The sequence below is a fragment of the Panthera leo genome, chromosome A3 (assembly GCF_018350215.1).
Source record: "Panthera leo isolate Ple1 chromosome A3, P.leo_Ple1_pat1.1, whole genome shotgun sequence".
In the NCBI taxonomy this organism is placed as follows: Eukaryota; Metazoa; Chordata; class Mammalia; order Carnivora; family Felidae; genus Panthera; species Panthera leo.
The window spans coordinates 45,938,802-45,955,728 of NC_056681.1; the positions used below are offsets into that span (position 1 = coordinate 45,938,802).

The 16,927-nt window shown below is 37.3% G+C and overlaps 1 protein-coding gene across 2 annotated transcripts in view; it reads left to right on the top strand.

Annotated features, from left to right (window-relative positions):
- KIZ (kizuna centrosomal protein) overlaps positions 1-16,927 on the top strand; it is a 144,249-nt gene that overhangs the window by 53,107 nt on the left and 74,215 nt on the right. For both annotated transcript variants that reach the window (XM_042931755.1, XM_042931756.1), the window contains exons 5-6: positions 6,405-7,050; positions 7,435-7,753. In XM_042931755.1, coding sequence (XP_042787689.1) covers positions 6,405-7,050; positions 7,435-7,753 — 965 coding nt within the window. The remainder of the gene's footprint in view (positions 1-6,404; positions 7,051-7,434; positions 7,754-16,927) is intronic.

The following is a 16,927-nucleotide window of genomic DNA, read 5'->3' on the forward strand; positions in this document are numbered from 1 at the left end:
TCAGTATGGAGCCCAGTGCAGCACTTTATCCCACAACCCTAGGGTCATGACTTGAGCCAAAACCAAGAGTTGGACACTCAACCGACTGAGCCACCCAGGCACCCCATTAGGTTTTTCTTTATATGAGATCATGTCATCTGCCAATAGAGATAGTTTTACTTCTTTCTTTGAAATCTAGATGTCTTTCATTTTTTCTTTTTTTCTTACCATACAGTCCTGGCTAAAATCTGCATGCTGTGTTACATAGAAGTGGTAAGAACAGATATTCTTGTGTTAATCTTGATCTTAGGAAGAAAGCTTTCAGTCTTTCACCATTGACTATGTTGTTGGGTGTTTTTCAGAGATGCACTTCATCAGGTTGAGGGAGTTCCCTTTTATTCCAGGTTTGGTGCTTTTTATCATGAACATGTGATGGATTTTGTCAAATGATTTTCCTGTGTCTATGGAGATAATCTTTTGGGAGTTTTCCCCCCCTTTATTCTATTACATTACTTGATCTTCATACTTTGAACTAACTTTGTATTCTTGGCATAAATCCTACTTAGTCATGATGTATAATTCCTTATATTTGTTTCTGAATTCAGTTCTCTAGTATTGTGTTAGAAGTTTTTCCATCTATATTCAAAGAAATATTGGCCTGTAGTTTTCCTTTTTTGAGATATCTTTGTCTGGTTTTGGTATTAGGGACTGACTTTATAGAGTGTGTCAAGAAGTTTTTCTTCCTTGCCTATTTTTGGAAGAGTTTATGAAGGATTGGTGTTAACTCTTTAAACCTATGGTAGAATTAACCAGTGAAGAGTTGTGATCCTGACTTTTCTTTGGGGTAAGTTTTTTTACTACAATTCAGTTTCTTAACTAGTTACAAGTCTATTCAGATTTTCTATTTCTTCTGGAGTCAGTTTTAATAGTGTGTGTCTTTCTAAGAATTTGTCCAATTCATCTAGGTTGGCTAATTTGTTGGCATACAATTATTCATAGTATTCCCTTATAATCTTTTTTATATCTATAGGGTTAGTAACAAAGTACTTATTTTCATTTCTGATTTTGATAACTTAAGTTTTTTTTTTCTTAGTCTAGCTAGACATATGTCAATTTGTTGATCTTTTCAAAGAATCAGCCTTTGGTTTTGTTGATTGTCACTGCTGCTTTTCTCTTCTCTAATTCATTTAGTTCTGCTCTGATCTTTATTATTTCCTTCCTTCTGCTTGCTTTGGATTTAATTGGCTCTTCTTTTTTTAATTTCTTAACATGGAAGGTTAGGCTATTGATTTGAGTTCTTTCTTCTTTTTTAATATAGGCTTTTATAGCTATGAATATTAATATAGGCTTTTGTAGGTATGAATTTGCCTCTACAACTGCTTGTTGTAGGCTTTAGTATGTTGTGTTTTGCTTTTCATTTATCTCTGACTATTTTCTAATTTGCCTTGTAATTTCTTCCTTGACCCATTAGTTATTTAGAGAGGGTTTTGCAATTTCTACATATTTGTGAATTTACCAAATGTCCTTATTTTATTGAGTTCTAATTTCATTCCATTGTCATTAGAGAACATACTTTCTAACCCTTTAAATGTATTGAAACTTGATTTATTGCCAAAAATACGGGTCTATCTCACAGAATGTTCCATGTGCACTTGAGAATATGGATTCTGCTGTTGGTAGGTAGAGTCTTCTATGTATGTCTGTTAGGTCTAGTTGGTTTACAGTTGTTCAAGTCTTCTATTTCCTTAATGACCTTCTATTTAGCTTTATATATTGTGCAATGTGGAGTCTTATTGAATGTGGAGTAATAACAACTATTATTATTGAATTGTCCTTTCAATTCTTTCAGTTTTTGCTTCATGTATTTTAGGAATTTTTTGACATATATATGTATTTTTTCTAATTGTTATATCTTTTTCACAAATTGACCATTTTAACATTATAAAATGTCCTTTGTCTCTAGTATCAATTTTGTATCTTAAAGTCTATTTCATGTGATATTAGTATAGCCACTTCAGCTTTCTTTTGATTACTGTCTGTATATTTTTTTTCATGAGGTTCTGTTCATATATCATTTACTCTCCTGTTCCTTTAACCTGTTTGTGGCTTTGAATCTAAAATGAGTCACTTTAGATAGCGTATAGTTGGATCATGGCTTTTAAAAAATCTTTTCTGCCAATCTCTGACTTTAATGGTAGTGTTTAATCCATTTAAACTTAATGTGGTTACTAAAAAGGTAGGATTCTATTCTGCCATTTTGTACTTTCTTTTCCATATATCTTTTTATGTCCTTTTATCCTCCATACTGCCTTCTTTTGCTTTAAATATGTATTTCTTAGTGTGCCATTTTGATTCCCTATCATTTCTGTCGCTGTGGGTTTCCTGGTGTTATAATTAATAGCTTATAAGTATCTAGTCAGACTAATACCAACTTAATTTTAATAGCATGCCAAAACTTTGTTGCTATACAGTTCTATTCCTTTCCTGTTCCTTTGTGTTGTAATTATAGTACGAGCTATGTCTTTATATCTCATATGCTGCTCATCAACATATATTTGTAATCATTGCTTGATGCAATTGTGTTTTAAATCATATAGGAGAAAAAAAGTTACAAAAATATATTTATGCTATCTTTTATGTTTACCAACGTAGTTACCCTTATTAGTGCTATTTATTTCACTCTTTTCCCTTTTTAAAAAAAAATTTTAAGTTTATTTCTGAGAGAGAGAGAGACAGAGCATGAGTGAGGGAGGGGAAGAGAATGAGGGAGAATCTGAAGCAGGCTCCAGGCTCCGAGCTGTCAGCACAGAGCCTGATATGGGGCTCAAACTCACAGACTGTGAGATCATGACCTGAGCTGAAATCGGACACTTAACCGACTGAGCTACCCAGGTGCCCACTTTTTTCCCTTTTCAAAATTGAAGTATAGTTGACACACAATGTTACATTAGTTTCACTACACAACATAGTGATTCAACAACTGTATACATTGTACAATGCTCATAACAACTATAACTACCATCTGACACCATACAATGCTATTACAATAGCATTGACTGTGTTCCCTATGCTGTACTTTTCATTCCCATAACTTATCCATTCTATAACGGGAAGCCTGTACCTCTGACTCCCCTTCATCTTTTTGCCCATCCCTCCACCCTCCTTCCTCTGGCAACCATCAGTTTGTTGTGTTTTTTTGTTTGTTTGTTTGTTTTCAGTGTTGATTTTTGAGAGAGACAGAGAGTGAGCAGGAGAGGGGCAGAGAAGAGAGGGAGACTCAGAACCCAAAGCAAGCTTCAGGCTCTGAGCTGTTAGCACAGAGCCTCACTTGGGGCTCAAACTCACGAACTGTGAGATCATGACCTGAGATGAAGTCAGGTGCTTAATCGACTGAGCCACCCATGAGCCCCCCATCAGTTTGTTTTCTGTATTTATGGGTATGTTTATGCTTTTTTTTTAGAGAGAGAGAGAAAGCAAGTGGGGAGGAGGGGCAGACAGAGGAAGAGAGAATCTTAAGCTCTGCGCTGCCAAAATCAAGAGTTGGACACTTAACTGATGGAGCCACCCAGGTTCCCTGTTTCTGCTTTTTTTTTTTTAAACAAAAATTTGCTTGTTTGTTCATTTGTTTTTTATATTCCACATATAAGTGAAATCATATGGTATTTGTCTTTCTCTGTCTGACTTATTTCACTTAGCATAGTGTCCTCTAGGTCTATCAGTGTTGTTGTAAATGGCAAGATCTTATTTGTGTATGTGTGTGTGTGGCCAGGTAATATTCCTGTGTGTGTGTGTGTGTGTGTGTGTGTGTGTGTGTGTTACTTTAGTAATCACTACATCTTCTTCATCCATTTATCTATTGATAGATACTTAGGTTGCTTCTATATCTTGGACATTGTAAATAATACTACAGTAAACATAGGGGTGCATGTATCTTTTTGAATTAGTATTTTCGTTTTCTTTGGGTAAATGCCAAGTAGTGGAATTACTGGACCATACAGTATTTCTATTTTTAATTTTTTGAGGAACTTATATACTGTTTTCCGCAGTGGCTATACCAATTCACATTCCCACCAATAGTGCACTAAAGGGTTCCTTTTCTCCACATCCTTGCCAACACTTGTTATTTCTTGCCTTTTTGATTCTAGACATTCTGACAGGTGTGAGGTAATATCTCATTGTGGTTTTGATTTGCATTTCCCTGATGATGAGTGATGTTGAGCATCTTCTCATGTGTCTGTTGGCTGTCTGTCTGCTTTGGAAAAATGTCTATTCAGGTCATCTGCCCATTTTCTTTTTTTTTTTTTTTTTTTTTTTTTTTTTTTTTAATATATGAAATTTACTGTCAAATTGGTTTCCATACAACACCCAGTGCTCATCCCAAAAGGTGCCCTCCTCAATACCCATCACCCACCCTGCCCTCCCTCCCACCCTGCCCTCCCTCCCACCCCCCATCAACCCTCAGTTTGTTCTCAGTTTTTAACAGTCTCTTATGCTTTGGCTCTCTCCCACTCTAGCCTCTTTTTTTTTTTTTTTTTTTTTTCCTTCCCCTCCCCCATGGGTTTCTGTTATGTTTCTCAGGATCCACATAAGAGTGAAACCATATGGTATCTGTCTTTCTCTGTATGGCTTATTTCACTTAGCATCACACTCTCCAGTTCCATCCATGTTGCTACAAAAGGCCATATTTCATTTTTTCTCATTGCCACGTAGTATTCCATTGTGTATATAAACCACAATTTCTTTATCCATTCATCAGTTGATGGACATTTAGGCTCTTTCCATAATTTCATCTGCCCATTTTCAATCAGATTATTTTTTGGTGTTGAGTTATAGAAGTTCTTATATATTTTGGATATTAACCCCTTATTAGCTATATCATTTGCAAATATCTTCACCCATTCAGTAGATTGTCTTCGTGTTTTATTGATGATGTTCTTCATTGTGCAAAAGCTTTTTTTGGTGTAGTCCCAATAGTTCATTTTTGCTTTTGTTTCCCTTGCCTAAGGAGGCAGACATATCTAGAAAACTATTGCTAAGGCTTATGTCAAAGAGGTTACTGCCTATGTTTTCTTCTAGAAGTTTTATGCTTTCAGGGAGGGATGGTATATTTGAAGAGAAGCAAGACCTGGATTCTGTTTCAGCTGTGTATGTGACATTTTTTCTTCTAAAATTTGGGCCTCAGATTTTCTTGTCTGCAAAAGAGAGATGCAAATATATCTCCCCATGTATTCTGTAAGCCTCTGTGAACTAAATGCTATCAGGTCTGTAGAGATGCTTTGGTCCCTTCAAAAGAAAAGCATGTAACTTCCTCAAGGCTTCATTATTGTTACATCCAGTTCTACTTCCCACTGTGTGTCCTTGACCAAGCCACTGAACCAATTGCTTCTGTTGCTTCACCCAGCCCCCTCTCTTTTTAAAAAAGAGACAATGCTCATTCTCCCCATAGACATGACTGTAAATTTAAATTGCTTTACATGTCTTTAAAATTACTTGAGGGGCACCTAAGTGGCTCAGTCAGTTGACAATCCAACTCTTGGTTTGGGCTCAGGTCATGACTCTAGGGTTGTGGGATTGAGCCCCGCATTGGGCTCCACAATGAGTATAGAGCCTGTTTAAGATTCTCCCTTTCTCTCTCTCTCTCTCTCTCTCTCTCTCTCTTTCTCTTTCTCTTTCTCTCTCCCTTTTTCTCTCCCTCTGTCTTCCCTCCTCTGCCCCTCTCCCCACCTTGCACTCATTCTCTCTCTCAAATAAAAATAAATAAATAAAATTACTTGAAGATGTGGAGGAAAAACTGTTATTTGCAGTTTGACTGGCAATCAGGATTATTTTTGCACAAATGGAGTATATTTTAATGCAATCCTGTATATGATTAGTGGAAGTTTTTTTTTATATTACCCATAATACTAGAAAGAGTTTTTAAAACTCATATAGTCCTTTGTATGCATCTCTCCCTCCCTCTCTTTCTCTCTCTCTTTTTTTTTTTTTTTTTTTTTTTGGTATAGTATCTCCCTAGTTCTATTAAATCCAAGCCTCTCTGTGAAAAGTGGTTAGAATTCAGTTTTTTAAATTGTGCTAAAATATATGTAACATAAAATTTACCATTTTAGCCATGTTTAAGTGTACAATTCAGTGGCATTAAGTACTTTCACATAGTTGTGCAATGTGTGCATCTCTTTTTGAAATGTAGATTACATAGTTGTTAGATAATATTTGTTTGAGGAACCAATATTGTGATTCAAAGTAAATACTATGGACTGTACCGTTTTTCTGACTTATTTTGTGGAAGCCGTGGGTTTTATAAAATGTGGTCAGTATTGATTTCAGTGGCCGTGCTTCCTTTTCCTCATTTCATTTTTGAGAAGGATGTAAACAACCTAATCGTCCAGACACAGTATGTTTAACTCACCTCTCCCTTGGCGTTGCAGGTTACAAGGCAGGCAGGAACTAACTCGGGGACAGCCATGTCAAGAGGATTGTATCAACCGGCAACAATCTTTATGGGCCGCCAAATGTCAGCCATCTCAAGCATTGGAGGTTTCAGTACAGAGCAGAAATCTCCCCAGCCCACAAAGAACTTTTCAATTCCTGACCCACATTCACACCGACAGACAGCCCAGAGCGGTAATGTGACAGACAGCTATGTAGTACAAACTAATAGTGACACACAGTGCTTAAATAAGTCTGACAAAATAGATGGAAAGACATCTCTTCAGATTGGTGAGAAAACGCCAGTCACAGCCAGCGCATTGTCTGAGGAGGAACAAACTCATTGCTTACAGATAGGAAGCAACACGCGTCACGGCGGGAGTAGTTTATCTGAAGGCAAAAAGTCTGCTGAACTCCATTCCCTGTTACGGGAAAGATTAAGTCCAGAGAACAGAACCACTGATTTAAAGTGTGACAGTTGCAGCAGATCAGAGGGATCAGAGGGAGAAATACTGACACAGGAATGTATTGAAGTCAAGGAAGAAAGAGCCAGACCGCCAGTCTCTCTGCTATCAGCCTCAGAATACTGTGCATCTGTAAATAAGTGTTCTCAAGAGAAGGATTCTGCTTGGGAAGGTTTCCCAGGTGGGTTGAGAGGCTGAGATGGTTTGCTGGTTTTTGTTGGTGTTTAGGTTTTGCGAGTGGTGGTGGTCTTATGTAAGAACAAAATACATTCTTTAATTTTATCTCTGTCAAAAAGCAAACCAGTGACTTGGCTAAAAAATTCCATTCTCATGAGTTCTTAAATACACAGGTGGAAATATTTTTGCAAGCTAATTCACTGATTTTAAAACCCACTGTGATAGGTTTAAAGATATTTTTAATGATTTTTCACATACTATATAATTAATTGTGGATTGTTTCTACATGTTTTTAACTGAGTAATTTATCTGCCTGTGAGGCAGAATGTGTTAACCTTGCTTCTCCCTGAAGTTGTGATCTGTAGTCTGTTCATATTCCCTCTTATAGATCATCTTCCTCCTGGGGACCCAGAATCACAGAAACCCTTCAGAAAAATGCAGGAACAGCAAGAGGAGGAAAGTTTGAGCAGCAGCAGCAGTGATCTCACAGTCTCTGTAAGTGAAGATGATCTGATTTTCAAGAGTTCAGAACCACAGCCAAATCCGGGTGACGTGATGGAAGGAGAAAATGGAATAGAGGCCTTAAAATTAATCCACTTTGAGCAAGAACGAGATGCCCTATCCACCGAAAAACATAATTGTATTTTGCAAACCCTAAGCTCTCCTGATTCAAAAAAGGAATCCGCCACTCACTCACCAACAAGAGAGTAAGACATTCAATTTTTTTTTTTTTTTTACTGTTCTGTTTTTAATTATAGACATTTTTAGAGACCATTCCACTGGGAATGTATTATTGAACCTTCAGCCATGGATGTGTAAGTTCCTTAAGTCCCGTAAACAGTCTTTTAGATAAGGTTTAATTTTCTTTCTTTCTTTCTTTTTAATGAAATAGCTTTAAAAGTCTGAATATCATTGACTCATGGTGATTGACAGTTTATAATTATATCCAAACAACCCCTGGTTAATTCATAAGTCATTCCCCCTACACCCTGCCCTCCAGCATTCTAGAAAGTAAATCATTTTTGAAGTTGTGGTAGCACAGAAGGTAACAAATAGTTAAACTTACTAGGAGTTCAGCTTTAGAGGCTAAGAACTTTGTATCTAATTAATTTGCTTAATCCTTCTATTCCTTGCCACTGTGTTTTACGATTAAACATGAGTTTATAAGTTCTGCTAAGTATATTTCCAAGTCAGCTTTCATTTTTTGAATGAAGACACTGGAATCTTTAATATTAAATAGGAACAACATTAGTGTTAAACATTCTGAGCACTTCTAATATCCAACTTATAAAAGCTCACATATGATTTTTCACTATTGACTAGAGATACTGGGTGGAATTATGTAGAAAGCATTGAAACTATTAGGGAACTTATTCTGCAATGAAAAATAACACTGATAGGATCTCATCTCTTGTAGGAGTAGAAGAAACCTAAGTAAACAACCTAAGGTAGATGTTATCTTTTAAAAATGGGGAAACCAAGGCCAGGGGCATAGGAATGACATTTGTGCCATTGGGGCAGACCTGCCTCCTCAACTTACATGCTACCCTCAGAACTTTCTCTTATACTATGATAATGTCACTCTTTAAAAAAAAAATTTTTTTAATGTTTATTTATTTTTGAGACAGAGACAGAGCATGAGAGGGGGAGGGACAGAGAGAGAAGGAGACACAGAATCTGAAGCAGGCTCCAGGCTCCAGCCTCTGAGCTCCAAGCTGTCAGCACAGAGCCAGATGTGGGGCTCAAACTCATAGACTGTGAGATCATGACCTGAACCGAAGTCGGACACTCAGCTGACTGAGCCACCCAGGTGCCCCTGATAATGTCACTTTCTTTTCAATGGTCTCAGCAACAGCGAAAAGACAAGTAGGCATTGTTGTGTATTGGGATATATACTCTCTTTTAGAGCACTGTTGTACCTTTCAATATGTTGCTTTTCACCATTCATAATCTACTTATGGTGAAAAGTTTAATTTATAGTTTGACTCCAAGAGTTCAAGAAAGATTTATTAGGAGCACATCAAATACAAAGCACTTGCACTATGGTTGGAAGCACTGACAAACTTCCTGGACTTACTTATTGTAGAGGCAAACCAAATGGATTTTTCTAGTCATAATACTTCTCTCTCATCAAAGAGGTACAGATATTATATACTATATCATCAGAAACTTTATTACCGGAGATAAAATCATCTATTCTGGGTTTTGTATTCACAGGCTTCTTTTCATACCAATCCATTGGCCAAGTTAGCACTTTGGTAGGCTAACAAGGGGGCTCATGTACTAGTGTCTTTACTCAGAATTCAGTCTTTTCCTGAGATGAAAAACGATGAGCATGTGTGTGGAATTAAGAACACTCTATCTCCTTTTCTCCTATGTGAATGACTTTTTCCTATGACCTTAAAGCCAAGCTCCTTGGGAATTTGGGATATGGTGTTCCAAAACTTATTGGGAAATATGGTCATTTGGTGAATTTTTGAATATTTGTCTTAAAAGAATGTCCCCAGAATAAAAGGTCAGTCAGCAGTGGTTGATGTCTGTGCTATCAAATTTGAGCCTATTGGTTGTCTGTGGTGAAAGTACTCCCACGAATAGGTTGGAAGTGCTTTTAAATGATGCTGGTTAACCTGCTGACATTCCTACTGCTTTTGAGGCCCTACTTTCTCTTATTTATTCTTTAGCATGAGTTGTTCTCCCTTGCTCTGAAGGTTAATTATTAATCTGGGGCTATAGCATTGTATTTACAGAGCTGACACTGTGACCTCAAAGGTTCATTACCTCAGTTAACTTTAGGGTCTTTGGGGGGGCTTGGAGAAAAGTCACTTGAACGAATTTTAGTTAAGAAAGATGAGAGATGGGACAAAGGCAGACACATAGAAAGATACAGACAGGAAACTGGACCCTCTGATTTGATGATGATGATGATGATAGTTATTATGTTTTAGCACATCTGTATGCCCACTAAATTGCTGTGTTTGGACATGAAACTTGGTCTTAAGCTTCCTAGTAGTAAAGGTGAAAAGAGGAATACAGTATGCTGGATAGTTTCCATTAGAGGGGAAAAGTGAAGCCAAGGATTATTTTTGTGTTGTTTGGTTGTTGTTTGTTTTGTTTAGAAAAAAAATTAATGGCTCTATTGAAATATACTTCTTCACATAACATACAGTCCAGCCACTTAAAGTGTATAATCCAAGGGTTCAGGGTATATTACATTACTGATTTGTGAAAAATGTGCTAAAATGTAAAAAACATTTTAAAATTGCGATTTTAAGCATATAATTTAGTAACATTAATTACATCCACCGTACTGTGCAGCCATCAGCACTATCTCTTTCCAAAAGTTGTTCCTCACCCCAAATATAAACTCTGTAACTCTTCATTCTTCCCTCCCTCCAGTCTCTGGTAACCTCTAATGTACATTCTGTCTGTAAATTTGTCTATTCTGTTGGTAATTATACATTATTTGCACTTGTCTGGCTTATTTCAGTGAGCATAAGATCTTTTAGGTTCATACATGTTGTTGCAGGTATCAGAACTTCATTCTGTTTTATGACTAAATAATATTCTGGTGTATGGACATACCACATTCTGTATATCCATTCATCTGTTGATGGACACTTGGGTTGCTTCTACCTAAAAGCCAAGTGTTTTTGAGAAGCTTCATGACCCACTCCCATGGATACTTCCAGATATTGAAAACCAGGCTGTGCTTCATGCATAATTCCTTCATCGCAAGTTAGAGTTAACCCTTTTCACAAGAAAGCATACCAAAATAAATCTGAGCTTAAAACAAATGTCAAAAAGGAAGACCTAGAATCTTTTTATTCTTTTTTTCAATGTTTTTATTTTTTATTTTTGAGAGAGACAAAGCGTGAGTGGAGAAGAGGCAGAGAGAGAGACACACAGAATCTGAAACAGGCTCCAGGCTCTGAGCTGTCAGCACAGAACCAGATGTGGGGCTTGAACTCATGGACCATGAGATCATGACCTGAGCCAAAGTTGTACACTTAACTGGCTGAGCCACCCAGATGCCCCTAGAATCTTTTTATTCTTAAACAGTAAACAGTTTGCTGCAAACATTGGTACAAAACTCCATGACTTAACCTGATATTTGCTGCTTTTCATGTGTCGGGTGTTGGCCCAGTGTCAGTTGGGGCCTCAAGGATAATTTAGCTATGTGCCCCTCTTCATCCAGGAGAGTCGTTTAGCCTGTCATCTGGTGGTGGTAGCAGAGTTCCTAAGACAGCAAGAGGGCAAGCCCCAGTGCCCAGATGCTTTTATAGTGTCTAAGTCACATTTGCAAGTGTCCCATGGCTAAAGAAAGTCACAAGGCCCAGCCCAGAGTCAACAGGTGAAAAAGTCAAGAGGTCCACCTCTTGATAAGATGAGTGGCAGAGTCACATTGCAAAAGAGGAGACACACAGGGATGGGAAGCTTATGGCCATTTTTTGCAACCCTCCCACAGTATTTTAGGACAAATTCAAATGAAGGTAAGTTCAGCATGGGTCCAAAGGTCAGGAAAGGTTTTATAACAGGTGTTGATGTGGCATCTTGAAGGCTGTTGAGGCTTTGAGTAAGAAGGAGGTAGGAAGAGGTGGGTTAGTTCTGAGAGGAGTGCTGGCAGGCATGTAGATGCTGAGTGCACAGAGGGGATGGGTGGGCAGAGCAAAGGGTGTGATTGAGGCTCAGTGAGCAGGACTCCTTAAAATAAAGGTTTAAAATGGTGCCTGAGGCATGGCTGAGAACAGGCCTAGAATATCTGGTTAATAAATTTAGAGTTGATTTTCTGTCTTTTGCACAACTGCTGAAGGATAGTATGGTGCGTAACTTGATTTAGGAGAATTAATCTGACTTGATTAGTTTTGTCAGGATTAATTATCCACAAGGTAGGCAAAATTCTAATGTGGCTCCCCAGAGTCCTGCCTCCTGGTGTGTACTGTGTATAGTCCCCTTGCCTTGAGTGTGGGCAGGAGTGTACATTTGATGGATTTCCCTCCTACAATTACTCTATGTTAAATGACAGATATGAAGACTTTTGCAAATATGATAAAGTCCCAAATCAGTTGCTTTTGAGCTAATCAAAAAAGGAATTCTCCAGGGTGGGCCTGACCTAAACTGATCAGATTAGCCTTTTAAAAGGGACTGGGTCCTTACTGAAGTCAGAGATTCAAAGCAGCTGATGTACTCTCCTGTTTGCCTTGAAAAAGCAAACTGCCATCTTGTGGAGAAGGCCACATGGTAGGAAATCGTTGGCTGGAAATTCATTTGCCAACAACCAGTGAGTTTGGAGGAGGACCCAGACTTAAACAAGATTGCAGACCCGGCCAGCAACTTGATGTCAGCATGGTGGGACTCTGAGAATAAGGCTCCACTAACCTAGACCCAGACTTCTGACCCATGGGAACTGTGAGAAAGGTTTATGGTAAGTGTGAAATTTGTGGTAATTTGTTATGCAGCAGTTATGATCCAATTGAAAAATTGGAATCAGGGATTGTATCTTTGCAAGATTTTATGGGTAGAAGTCACTACCCATAGTGACCCAAGGCAGGCTGAATCAGATGTGTTCAGGGTCCATTGTGGGAGCACATGGTGCCAGGGTGGCAAAGTGAGTGACCTAGCAGCTACCTGGGTTGGGCCCAGCAACTGACCTGTGCTTTCTCTTGCCCTGTACCCTCACCATCTGAGCAAGTGCATTTTCACACATGGCCACATGCAGGTGAGCAGGCATGGAACATGGTTGACTGGTAGGGACCTAGAAAAGTGGGTGTGCAAAACTGCATTACTCAACAAGCAGTTTCTCATGCAAACAGTATTTCTCTGGTGACTTTTCTAGTGAATGAAGCAATGTATTGATGGTTTTTTGGTTTTGCTTTGTTTACAATGCGTAGTATCATATATGTACCTTTACATCATACAGAATACTTTCACTTCCTGAAAACCCCTATGCTCTGTCTACTACTCATCTCTCTTTCCACCCCCTCACCCAAACCCTGGGTCACTACTGAACTTTCTATTGTCTATAGTTTTGCCTTTTCCAGAATGTCATATTCTTAGAATTATACAGTATATATAGCCTTTTCAAATTTCACTAAGCATTATGCATTTAAATTTTTTTAATGTTTATTATTTTTAGGAGAGAGAGAGAGAATGTGTGAGCATAAGCAGGGAAGGGGCAGAGAGAGAAAGGGAGACAGAATCCAAAGCAGGCTCCCTGCTGTCAGCTCAGAGCCTGACTCTGAACTGTGAGATCATGACCCAAGCCAAAGTCAGACACTTAATAGACTGAGCCACCCAGGCGCCCCAAGCAATATGCATATTTTGAACTCTTGTTCATGGCTTTTCATGGCTTGCTAGCTTGTTTCCTTTTAGTGCTAAATAATATTTTGTTACCTGGATATACCACAGCTTATTTATCCATTTACTTACTGAAGGCAGCTTTGTGACCTACACATTTTGTCAATTATGAATAAAGACACTATGGACAATTACGTGCAGGTTTTTGTGTAGACATCAGTAAATATCCTTGTCAGCCTTTGGTATTATCAGTTTTTTTTTTTAATTTTAACTATTCTGATAGGTACACAATGGTATATTATTTTAATTTACAATTTTCTAATGACATATGATGGTGAGCATGTTTTCATGTAGTTAATTACTATTTGTATGTCTTCTTTGGTGAGATACCTGTTCAGTTCTTTTGCCTAGTTTTTAACTGGATTGTCTGTTTTCTTATTATTCAGCTTAAATAATTCTTTGCATATTTTGGATACAAGTCCTTTATCAGGGGATAATATGTTTTGTAAATATTTTCTCCCTGTCTGTAGCATGTCTTTCCATTCTCTTGACAGTGTCTTTTTCAAGGCAGAAGTTTTTTGTTTTGTGTTTTTTTCTTTTTTATTTAACCTCTCCCAGGGCAGTGAACCCCAGCAGTGAGTGCTGGCCCACCAGTACTGCAGGGCTTAGCCACTTGCATTCCCTGCCACCATCTTGAGGTCCCATCACTGAATCTAAGGTGACCTAGATTTTTTACTATGTTATCTTCTAGAAGTATTATAGTTTTGCAGTTTACATTTAGATTTGTGATCCATTTTGAGGTAATTTTTGTGAAAGGCACAAGGTCAGTTTCCAGATTCATTTTGTCTTTTTGCTTATGGATGTCATTCTTTGCAGTGCCGTCTGTTGAAAGACTATCCTTTTTCCATTGGAGAGTTAAATAGTTGACTTTATTTGTGTGGGTCTATTTCTGGGTTTTCTGTTCTGGTCCATTAGGATCTGTTTGTTCCTTCACCAGTATCACACTGTCTTTATTATGTTAGCTTTATAGTAAGTCTTGAATTCATGTAGTATCAGTCCTCTGACTTTGCTCTTCTTCAGTACTGTATTGACTCCTCTGGGTCTTTTGCTTTTCCATGTAAACTTTAGAATCAGTTTGTCAATATTCAGAAAAATAACTTGCTGCGATTTGATTGATACTGTTTTGAATCCAGAACTGGGAATTCAAGTTGGGAAAAACTGACATCTTAACAATGTTAAGTCATCCTGTGCATGACATGGAATATCTCTTTGTTTATTTAGATCTTTGATTTCTTTCATCAGTTTTGTAGTTTTCTTCATGTAGTTTTTGTTCATAAATTGTTAGACTTATTGTTAAGTACTTTTCTCTCTTTTGTGCTAATGTAAATGTATTGTGTTTTTCATTTCAAGTTTTACTTGTTCATTGCTGCTATATAAGAAAGCAATTGACTTTTGTAGATTAACCTTATATCCTGTAATATTGCTATAATTGTTATTAGCTTCAGGAGTATTTTGTTTTTGATTCTTTGGGATTTTCAACATAGACAAGCATGTGATCTGTGAATAAAGACAGTTTTATTTTTTTATTCCCAATCTATATGTCTTTTCTTTTCTTTTTTTTTTTTTTTAAATAAAATTTTTAATGTTTATTTGTTTCTGAGGGGTGAGGGCAGGGGACAGAGGATCCAAAGTGGGCTCTGTGCTGACAGTAGAGAGCCTGATGCAGGGCTTGAGCTCACAGACCGTGAGATATGACCCGAGCCGAAGTCAGATGCTCAACCAACTGAGCCACCCAGATTTCCCTTATTTTCTTTCTTACTGCATTAGCTAGGATTTCTAGTACAGTGTTAAATAGGAGTGGTGAGAGGAGACATTCTGGCTTTGTTGTTGATCTTTTGGGGAAAGCTTCTAGTTCTTTCACATTATATATGATGTTAGCTATAGGTTTTTGTTCTTTATCTGTTGAAGAACATTTGTTCTTTATCAAGTTGAAGAAATTCCCCCTTTATTCTTGGTTTGCTGAGAGTTTTTATTGTGAATGAGTATTGACTTTTCTTATATGCTTTTTCTGCATGTAATGGTACAATCATATGATTTTTCTTCTTTAGCTTTGGATGTGATGGGTCATATCCATTGACTTTCAAATGTTAAATCAGGGATATACCTGGGATAAAATCCAACTGGTCATGGTGTATAATTTTTTTTATACATTCTTGGATTAAGTTTGCCATTTTTTTGAGGATTTTTGCATCTATATTCATGAGAGACTCTGATCTGTAGTTTTCCTTTCTTATAACGTCTTTATCTGGTTCTGGTGTTAGGGTAATGCTAGCCTTATGTAATGAGTTAGGAAGTATTCTCTTGCCTTCTATCCTCTGAAAGAGATTGTAGAGAATTGGTATAATTTCTTCTTTAAATGATTGGTAGAATTTGCCAGTGAACATATCTGGCCCTGGTACTTTCTGTTCTGAAAGATTGTCAATTATTAATTCAATTTCTTTAACATATATAGTTCTATTCAGATTCTCTGTTTCTCTTTGTGTAAGATTCGGCATATTGTGTCCTAGAAATTGGGTCATTTCATCTGAGTTACCAAATTTGTGAGTTTAGAGTTATTCATATTATTCTTTTATTTTCCCTTTAATGTACATGGGATCAATAATGATGGTCTGTCATTCATTATGACTTATGTATATCTTTTTTTTCTTGGTTAGCCTTGTATTATGGATTGAATGTCTGTGTCCCCCCAGATTCATATGCTGAAGCTCTAGTGCTGCAAGTGACTGTATTCAGAGATATACAAATACAGTGAGGAGGTGATCTAGGCTAAACGAGCTCATAAAGGTGAGGCTTTAATCCCATAAGGCCAGAACCCTTATAAGAAGAGGAAGAGACACTAGAGCTCTTTCCAGCTATGTGAAGACACAGTGAGAAAGTGGCCATCTGCAAGTCTCACCAGGAACCAAATCAGCCAGCACTTGGATCTTGGACTTCCCTACTTTGAGAATTGTGAAAAATAAATTTCTGTTGTTTAAATCACCCAGTTTGTGGTATTTTGTTATAGCAGCCTGAAAAGACTAATACACCTGGCTAGAGGTTTATCTGTTTTGTTGTTTATTTTTTTTCAAGGAAACAGTTTTTTGTTTTGTTGATTTTGTCTATTGTTTTCCTGTTTTCAATTCCATTGATTTCTTCTCTAGATTTTATGATTTCTTCTGCTTACTTTGGAAAATTACCCCCCTCCCTTTTTTTTTCTAATTTCCCAATATAGAAGCTTAGATTACTCATTTTTAGATCTTTTTCTTTTCTAATATACGTGTTCAATGCTATAAATTTCCCTGTAAGCCCTGCTTTTGACGTAGCCCACAACTTTTTATAAGTTGCACTTTCATTTTCACTCAGTCAAAATATTAAATTTCTCTTGAAACTTCTTTGACCCATGTGTTCTTCAGAAATGTGTTTTTTAACCTCCAAATATTTTGAGATTTCCTGTATTTCTGTTAATGATCTTTAGTTTTATTCTATTGTGGTCTGAGAGCATACTCTCTCTGACTTATGTTCTTTTAATTTCTTTGGGGTGTGTTTTA